Source organism: Stegastes partitus, unplaced genomic scaffold (genome assembly GCF_000690725.1).
Source record: "Stegastes partitus isolate 25-593 unplaced genomic scaffold, Stegastes_partitus-1.0.2 Scaffold1421, whole genome shotgun sequence".
NCBI classification, from domain to species: Eukaryota; Metazoa; Chordata; class Actinopteri; family Pomacentridae; genus Stegastes; species Stegastes partitus.
The window spans coordinates 176,900-186,526 of NW_007579152.1; the positions used below are offsets into that span (position 1 = coordinate 176,900).

The 9,627-nt window shown below is 40.3% G+C and overlaps 1 protein-coding gene across 1 annotated transcript; it reads right to left on the reverse strand.

Moving 5' to 3' along the window:
• Window positions 1-1,491: 1,491 nt before the first annotated feature.
• LOC103370423 (LIM/homeobox protein Lhx8) lies at window positions 1,492-8,628 on the reverse strand. The gene is made up of 8 exons (XM_008299478.1): window positions 8,496-8,628; window positions 7,199-7,324; window positions 6,879-7,000; window positions 6,086-6,306; window positions 5,867-5,970; window positions 4,909-5,004; window positions 3,388-3,577; window positions 1,492-2,060 (listed from the first exon to the last, which is right to left on the reverse strand). The coding sequence occupies exons 1-8, from the start codon at window positions 8,577-8,579 to the stop codon at window positions 1,984-1,986; spliced, it is 1,020 nt and encodes a 339-aa protein (XP_008297700.1). The 5' UTR covers window positions 8,580-8,628; the 3' UTR covers window positions 1,492-1,983.
• Between the last annotated feature and the right edge of the window lie 999 nt (window positions 8,629-9,627).

Genomic DNA, 9,627 nt, shown 5'->3' on the forward strand with positions numbered 1-9,627 from the left:
CATTTGTTGTCTTTCTGAACTTGATTTGAAAGAGTGCTCCAGATTTTTTGCTGAGTTTGCTGAGTGGTTTGTGTTACCTGTGAGCCAATAATTGTGGTTTGAGTGTTTGATCAGTTGGTGAAATCCAGATTTGTCCCTGCAGCCAAACTCCAGGAAGCATTGCAAAAAGAGATGCACTGTTTCAGCCACACCAGTAGAACCACCGACAGAGGAAGTGAATGACACTGATCATCGTGTTACAATGCAATGTTCTGCTGAGACACCTACAGTTCTGGTTTCCTTGAAGTTATTAACATGCACCACCCATCTAAACGCTGTCATCTCCATGGCAACAGGACTCTGCTTCCCCCAGCAGGACAGTGCGCTCTGCCACACTCCAAAAACTGCTCTGGAACAACTTGAGGAACACGACCTGGCCTCCAAAATCCCCAAATCTCAAGGATGCTCTGAACCGACCCCGGCCCCACACTGCGACAAACGGGACCCAAACAGTGATGCCAACAGGACCCCCACAGAGGCCCTGTGTTCATGATCAGATGCATCAGGGCCACTTTGGCAGCACAACAGAAAGGTAAACAACATTAGGCAGGTGGTTTTACTGTTGTGCAGGTTTGGTGTTTACAGCTGTGGACAGATTCCCGCTGTGTCCTCTTATTGTACATTCAAACCTTTAGATCTTTTTTTGAGTGGATTTCTACATCATTTCGAGTGACGTGACTCGTGTTTGTACGTCTTTGTCAACCCTGAGAACATGCCCTCATGGTACCTGGGAGTGACAGCACCGCCAGACTTGTACACCTTCTGCCCCCATTCGAGCCGAACACGCCGGGACACGAACGTCGTAACATTCAATGAAAGCAAAACAACTCAGCTTGTGTACCTGAAAGAAGACAAATGATGCATGTAGTGCTCAGTGGGGCATATTACCGATGTGCTATGTTGTGTTTTTTTTATACTGAAACACTACCGTACTCCCTGTTGAATTGTGTCTTTCTGTGCATGTAGCTCAGGTTTGGTTCCCATCGGGGGAATACCTGAGATCTGATAAAAAAGAAAAAACTCTGTTTTTATATGCCTCTCGCTCCCTCCCATGTCTGGAAATTAGATTCTTTTGGTCAACCACAGTCAACAAGCAGACACAAGTTAAACTTCTCTCTTGGTAAAATGTGAGTCAGTTTTCTTACCACAAACTCTTTAAAGTCAGAAGTTGCAGTTATGAGCCCTCCAGGCTCATTTACCCAGAAAGTCCACAGTATAAACGTGTCCCTGATATTTATTCATACACTAAAGTAGTGTTTTTAATGGAATGAATCACCCGTGTTTAGGTTCATCTTTTAGAAATGAATGTGTCTTACTAGTGCTTTCATCAGTAAATAGTTTCTCCACTATGCACACTTGATTAAAATGACTTTCTTGCTAAAGTGTAAAAGTGGCACCATGTTTGTGCAAAATATGTTTTCAGTCACTCATCTCCCAGGTTTGTGAAATTAGACATTTATTCTCAAAACAGACGTACACGTACAATAAATTAAATTCCAACACTGCTATACATACAAGTTCAAGTTCATCTTCATATGGAGTTGATATTTTGGGTCTGGTAGCTTTCACGTAGAGGAGCACGGTCAAACTTTGTCACCAACTACACAAACAAATAATAGAAATCTAGAATGTCATGTGTCACCATCCTATGAGGTACACCGAGACCTTTCCGGTTCCACGTCGTACAGTACATTCAGGACAGCAAGTCAGAACCGTCCAGAATTTTTAAAACAATATATAAACATGTGGTGATGAGTTACCGGCGGTTTGAGAAGAGAGAAAAGGTTTTTTATGGTTCACTGAAAATCAAATTATATTTACCATGGAATACTGAATACAGAATACTGCAGCTGCTGCTGGTGGCGGCGGACGAACGTTGGCGAAGTCTGAGGATGCTTTGTGTGTTTGTGTGAGTGTGTGTGTGTTTTTTTTTTTGTGTGCAGCTCAGGCGTGAGACACAGGCAGCGAGGTCATGGCGTGGGCCGGCAGCAGCGGTTGAAACATGGAGGGAGGAGAGTGAACTGCAGGAACACAAAGACGGTTATTACAGTAAGTCCAGTAACCAGTTATGTCAATATGTAAACATCTGCACGTGGAGCAGCTTCGTGAAGGCAATCGGTTTGATTCCACTGTCTGAAAGCTTCCATATCGTCCAATATTTAATGAAAATATATCATGTTTGTTTGTAATAAATACAAAAAAAAGTGAAAAACACAAAATAGCTTGATCATTTTAAATAGTTGCATCCTTTTCATCCCAGGTTTATGGACGACTAATGCTGTTTGGAAGTTCATTATCATTATTTAAAGGGGAAAATTTACATTTGTATAATTTTTTAAGTTTTTAAATAATCAGTTCATCTTTACTTTTAATTTATCTTATAGCCTCATATTTTAGAAAACCTCTTTATTCCCTCCTTTCACTATTTTTTTTTTATGTTTCTCGAACAAAACATCCAACAAACACACAAAGCTTGTATGTTTCTTAGTCTGCATTTACACTAGAATGTAGACGTGTGTGTCTGCAATCAAGAATTTTCTTTGGGATTAATAAGATTCTGTCTTATATTAAACTACTTATGGCTTCTGACTGTAAAGGTTCAGTTAAAATGAGATCAAACTGGTGCCAGATATTGCTCAGGGAAAAAACAGACATAAGAAATGCAATGCCTAAAAGTGGAAATAAAATTTAGGTATGATGCATTACTGAAATAAAGTAAGTGAGCTCGAATAAGACTAGAATAGAACCATAATAGTAATGCTGGCAGTCATACTGAGGCAATATCACACATGATAATGAAGTATTGCACTAATTGCAAATGAGATGTTGCCCATTGCACTGACAGTGTTTTACATTAGAGTGAAAAAATGCACATGAAATCAAAATGTTGTAAATAAAAAATGAGATGTTACAAATTCTAATGAAATATTACACCTGAGAAATGAAAACATGAAATCTTGCACATGAAATGAAATGCTCCACATGATACGGAAACTGATATTGGACAAACTACTGAGAAGTAATCCTGCAAATGATATTGATCTTATTGCTTTGATATGAGTGTCTGATGCTTTAGTTGCTGCAAATACACCAGGAGATCACAGATAAACTCGTCCAGCTGATCTAGTAATACTCTCAAAATACATGGCTGTTGTCAAATTCCATAAATGTCAACTCGTGAAACATTTTTATTGTGATGTGACTATTTCACATCACAGGCGTATATTCACATCCTTGTCCAATGTGGGGTAATTATAATGTAAAATGTCCCAGACAGTGAGCTCTAAAGGAGTGTAAACATCCCCAGCAGTGCACAATACAGCCATAAGAAGTGACAAAAGCTCTTACTGTCTATGAAGGAGTGCAGCGCCGAGAGCATGGACCCCTCTGGGCCTCCGTAGGCCGTGTACTGCAGCTCCTCGGGGGTCGGGGTGGGCTGGGACAGCCGGCTGGGCTGCATGGAGGTCATGGGCGCGCTGGAGGTGTGGTTGGGGCTCACGTGCTTCTTGTGGCGAGCTCGACAGTTCTGGAACCAGACCTGAGTTAACGGGACAAACAATCAACAAGCAGTGACAGAAACACCCGCGGTTACGTCAGCTTGTGGATCAAACGAGCCGTTATCTCTCTGCTAAAATAAAAAAATCTGTCTTTGTTGAGTTACAGTGAGGGAGTCACATTTACCCTGATGAGTAAAACCACTGGGGTTTTTTTTTTGCCTTCCTTGTAAGAGGTTTTGTTATGTTTAAACATGTATTGTTGCAGAACCATAACTAGAGACAGAGGAGGAACAAGTCTGTCCAAGGTGTGTTTTCTCCAAAGGGTCACACTCTGTTGGAAGATGGAACTACACTTAGTGAATCACAGTAGCTGATGGACTGACTCCTGTGTGGTGGTAAGTGACATCATTTCATCTATTGATGCTTCTGCACATCTGAATATCACAACTATATTTGCTGTACTGCCGTTTAAAAAACAGATTTACACATATTGACAATATTTTAAACTTAATACTTTTAATTTCTCCTTTTCTTCCTTAACAAATTTTTCCCAATTCATTTAATATTTGCTGTCATCTTTTCTTCAAACTGGGCTGTATGAGGCCAAAAATGAAAGAATTCATTATTTTCTCAACAGAATTGTGGAACTCGTTACCATCCAGCCTCTAGGTCAGCTGGATGCAACACAAACCAGGTGTGTTGGGTTGAGGTAAAGCAGGTTATTGCTCAGTAATGTCATTAAAACCAACAACTGTGACAATACAAAGAAAACAAGGCTGGGATGATGCTAAATCAAAGAACCAAATAAAACCAAACGAAGGCCGAGAGTTACAAAAAATATACCTAAATAAGAATAACTGAACTCCCTAGCCAAGCTTGATTACAATAACAACACCCATATCCATTCTGACTGGAGGAGAAAACTACAAATCTAGAAGTAAAGTGACTCTTAGCTCCACTCTTCTATCCTTCCAGAGCAGGAACAAACCTGTCCGAGGGGAGTTTTTCTAAAAGGTCACATTGTGTTGGACGATGCAGATGAAACTGGATTCTAATTGTTACAACTATGAGTATAAAGCTGTGTGACACGGCTTTAGATTTGTAACTAGAAAGCAATTCTTACTTTTATTGCACACTTAAATAACTTTAATTAGCTTGTGTGAAAGGTAATATTGAGCTTCTTTTTTTAAAGCATTCACTCCATTTGTAAATAAAACCTTTCTTTACACACACACACTTCCAACAGACACAACATGCACCTTCGCACGCAAGGAAACAGTTCTAACAGTATTGTGTCTCTAAGTTGCAGTATCATCCTGTAACATGCGTCATCTGTTGTTGTTTTTTCTCCTCCTCTTGCACCCTCACTGACCTGTATGACTCTTCGACTGAGGCCCGTCTGCTCCGCCAGCTTCTGCAGTGTTTGGGCGTCTGGGTTGTTGTCCTGAGCAAACTGAGCCTGCATCACCTGCATGTGCACAGGTAGAAGAAAATCAAACAGGGTTTCTCTCTTGAGGAATGACATGATTCACCTGCAGATCAGAAGAACCTGCTGTGAAGAGAAACACACTCAGTAATTCAACAGAGTGACTTCAGGTGTATAACGTTTCATTCAATTTTGGACATCTCTCTTTCTCTACATAGACAGAAATCATTTATGAGTGACATAATGTTAGTTAATAAATAAACAATGTAATTGTGTGAGCCCAGTGCACACTAATCATTATTACTGAGAAATGAAATCAGTACAAAATAATTCAAAACCAGCTTCTTCGTGTGCATTTAAATAATTACTAAATGAGTTTTTGATCAACATAAATGTTTAGTTTTACATTTGTGTTACATGTTTTCTTCAAAAGGAGAAAAAAAGAACCTCACAATTAAATACAAAAACTAATGAATCCGTGTCTCCAACATGGACACTGAGACTAAATCAGATTTTTTCTCTATTGTAGATTTTGCACATGTGAATATGGAAACTATTAAATGGGGAAAAAAATAACTACACATATTGGTAATATTTTAAGTAAGGGGTTTTGATTTCTCCTTCTAAAAAAAAAAAAGGTGCATCAAAAAGACAACCCTGACTCATTTATTTGTGCTATTATCTTCAATTTAAACTGATTTTTAGGCCATAAAATGAAAGAATTCTGTGTTTTTTCTCAGCAGAATTTGAGTCATTTTTACTGAATCAAAACACCAAACACCTAGAATTAAAGTGAAGCTCTACTCATCCATCCTCCTATTCTAGATAAATGGAAACGAATAAATGAAATCGACATGCATCTGTACAGTTTGTGTTGTGAACGATGCTGCTGGATGAGCCTGACCTGCAGCTGGTCAGCGGTGAAGCTGGTCCGGGCTCTCTTGGAGGGTTTCGGCTGGTTGATCTCCTGCTCGGTGGGCACAGCTCCCTCCATGTTCACGCTGCTGCCTGCAGCAAAGCAGTGCGTCACATTAAAACACAAAACAGCTGTTTGCGCATTGGATATTTAACGCTACATTTTTTATTTTTTTTTAACAAAATCAACCAAGCTCTCCAGCCTCACCTTTCTCCACGGCCCGCTTCAGGTTGTCCAGCATGCAGTCGTAGTGGACCCTGCAGAGCACCTTCCCCTCCACCAGGGCGAACTCCTCCCCGGTGGACAGCTGCCTCTTGCAGGAGAAGCAGGCGAAGCAGGCCAGGTGGTAGACGTTGCCCTTGGCCCGGCGGACCCAGTCTGTGGAGTGGATGTTCCGGCCGCAGCAGGCGCACCAGGTGCCGTATCTTCTGCAGGTAAAGGTCTCAGTGAGCCGCCTGATGGCTTCGACACACTCATGACAGTTTAAAATCACTATTTATTTATGAACTTATCTTTATTTTTAGGCCAATGTTTCCCACCAGAATCAGCTTATTTAGTCTAAAGCTCTGCAGGAAAACCCTTAGAAATATGTGGTAGAATAAAGGCCTGCTAGATTTGATCAATACAATTAAAATCTTTAGTCTCTATTTCATTAAATATTCAATCTAATGATTCCATATTATCTGCTAAAATCCTCTACATCAGTCTGTCTTTCGATTTTTATTTTTAATATCTTGATTAAAAATAAATAAAATTACAATTTGGACTGATGGTTTAATGGCAAATTGAATTAAATAAATGTCTGCACTAAGAAGCATCCCTCTATAAATATTTTAGTTGTATTTAAAATGATCATTAATGGTTCTAATCATCTTCCAATATTAACTGCAGCCAATTTATCGAACGGATCGTAATTTGGTTGATTTGTTTGCAGCAAAATTTCGTTTGGATTACTTTAATTTTTCGTTTGATGACCTCAAATAAAAGCCGATGCACCTACCGAAAGTAATCGAGTTTACAGAAAACCTCCTTTTCTTTGATGTAGCAGCTCGTGTGGCTGCCAAGCGAAGTCTGGCACACGCTGCACGAGAGACAGCGCACATGCCAGCACAAGTCGTTAACCTAAAGCCAAGATGTGAGAAATTAGCGAAAGTCAATCAGTTCAAAGGTGGGCCTGCACATTTACAAAAAACAAAAACAAATCCAAACTACAGAGGAGGAGGAGAAGGAGGAGGGAGGGGAAAGAAATTAGGCGAGAAAAGCGCACAGAATATAAACGCACCAAAAATAATTTAAAAAAGGAAAAGTGCAACCGGTTACCTTTAATAAATATTTATCCACTATTTCCTCGTTGCAGCTCGCACACACGGTTCTCCCCAGCAGAGGCGCAGATGCCATCGCCTGTAGGGACGACGCGTCGTCATCCAGAACTTCCACCGGCGCGCCCTGAAGAGACCAGACCTGCGGTTAGAAAATTACGCACAGGAACGCATCCACCCCGAACCTGCAGCACGGCTACGATAATGTGTTTGAACTCGCTTCACGTGTGGCTAAACTCTCAGTGTGAAAATCATTTACTTTGGTCTAAACTTTTTTTTTTTTTCCCAATAAGAATAAACCCGTTGGAAGAAACTGTTAAGAAATGAGCAGAACTCACATTTAAAACGCAAAATTAGGAGATTTCTGTGATAAATAAGACAGAAAAAGTTTGTCTTTCGGATTGAGTCTCTGTTTAGGAGTAAATCTGGAGTGAATATTTTTTATTTTCTAACCCAAAATGCGCATTTTTTCGAATTCAAAGCCATTTTTAAAAAAACTTCCTCCATCCAAAAATGCCTACCGGACAATAAATCAGCCACAGCATCTCCCATTCCTCCTACCATTATGTCTCTCCTGTCCTCAGTGCATTTGCCTAGCAGCTCTTCGTCTCCTTTGCAATCCTCACACATGACGAGAAGCTGAGCGGCGGGGCTCGAGGATGCCGGTCGGTCTGTCACCCTGAGGCAGCTGCCTTAAATGCCCCCTGCGCCTTCCCCATAAATATCATGCCTTTCACTTTTCACCATGACAACGCCGGCGATTACCAAAATGACATTTAAAAGAGAAGGATAGTCATTACTTACAAAAACAGACAACACTTGAACTAACAGGCTACTTATCCTATGCGCATTATGTTCTTGAGCTGTGGATTTTTTTTTTCTCCCTCTCTCTCTCTCTTCGCCGCTGCGGTTAAAAAACCAAACCAACACACCAATTTTACGCGTCAATCAGAAAACCAGCGCGACGTCTCGAAGGGGGGACAAAAAAAAAAAAAAATGGGGGGGATTGATTTATTTAATAACAGCAATTAAAAAGGCTGAGTTCGCCACAAACGTCTACCCGGGGCAACCAAAAGGTGAAGAGGTCTCATTAACTACTTGAGTTTTAATTGCAGAATTCAGGGAGGGCTAATTTTCTTTGACATTTCTTCAAATTGTGAAAATACTGAGCTGTCAAGCTTATAGAGGCCGGGCTCCTAATGGCGCACTGAAGCCCACTCCGGTTTAATTTGAGCGAAGCAATTTCCCCCCACTAATATTGAACCGCTGATCAAGAAGTTGGAAGCTGCTCCACTCACCTCATCGTCGTTGGACAGCAGAGATCCGCTGTCGGTGTCGTTCACGATGCAACACTCGACTTTGACTTCACTTTTCCAGCGCATGTCTGCGTCCGGGAGCTTCTTTCACTTTTACGCACTGCTATTCTTTCTTTCTCCTCCAGGATTCCTGTGTGTGTGTGTGTCAGTCAGTGCTTTCTCCTGAGCTGGTGTCTAGAGGGCGGATCATAATTCATCATTTCTCGTCCTTATAGCCGCGCCTCCCTTAGGAGAGAGAAGAAAAAAAAAACCTGGTGGGAAGGGTTTTTATGCAAGAAATTAAAAAAAATCTCTCACCGTTATGCGCTTCTATTTTCTCCAAAGCCAAGTTTGATTGCCATTTCTGTTCAAACAGTTTAATAAATAATAAGCGGTGAAAGTGCCAGAAGGCCCCATCATTTGAAGCCTCTTGAAGTTTTGCCTGAGTATTTTAATTATTATAGTTTATTCTTGTGCGTTACAATATCGCTGATTAGTTCTCACACTGAGCTCCAAAACATGTGATTTTCTAATAACAGATGGAACATTTCTGCAGAATAAACTACAGCACAGTCCGGAAAGTGTGTAGAACCAGAACCACACCAACCAGCTGTGTGTTTGCTGCAGTAAAAATATTCTATTAATGCAATAATAATCTATAATCAATCAGATGATGATGTATTCTAAAGGAGCCATTCCTGCATTACATTCGCTTAAGTGCATTTTGCTGCCAATATTTCTGTGCTTTAAGTAAAAATAATAATAATTTTGTATCTCCTTCATGCAGTTTTGTTACTTTTATTTAACTGGAGTGTTATTATATGATAAATTATAATATTAAAATGTTTCTTCTGCTTGTTCCCATGACTTTGCCGCCTGCTAATGCATCTTGGAGCAACATGTGATCAGTTTATTGAAGCCAAACAGCTCCTCAGTCTGCCAGTTTGCTCTGATTTCACCCTGAAGAACTTTAAATATCTGATTTTATTGACATTTTGCCGTTTAAGAACCTGCTCAGGATGTGGTTTCCAGCATAAAAGAGATTTTTTTTCCTGCTTGTTTTCATCTGAATAATCTTCAGAGGCCAAAGGGACAAAATATCCCAGTGCATTTTATTCAGTGTTTTTTAAAAAAA

What these genes read in the sequence shown, in the direction of transcription:
- LOC103370423 (XM_008299478.1), bottom strand. Translation starts at nt 8,579, where the DNA reads ATGCGCTGGAAAAGTGAAGTCAAAGTCGAGTGTTGCATCGTGAACGAC. An exon ending in TCACCGCTGACCAGCTGCAG is followed by an intron (nt 5,005 to 5,866) that starts GTCAGGCTCATC and finishes GTGCACATGCAG; the next exon opens with GTGATGCAGGCTCAGTTTGC. An exon ending in GCTGCACTCCTTCATAGACA is followed by an intron (nt 2,061 to 3,387) that starts GTAAGAGCTTTT and finishes GTGTTCCTGCAG; the next exon opens with TTCACTCTCCTCCCTCCATG.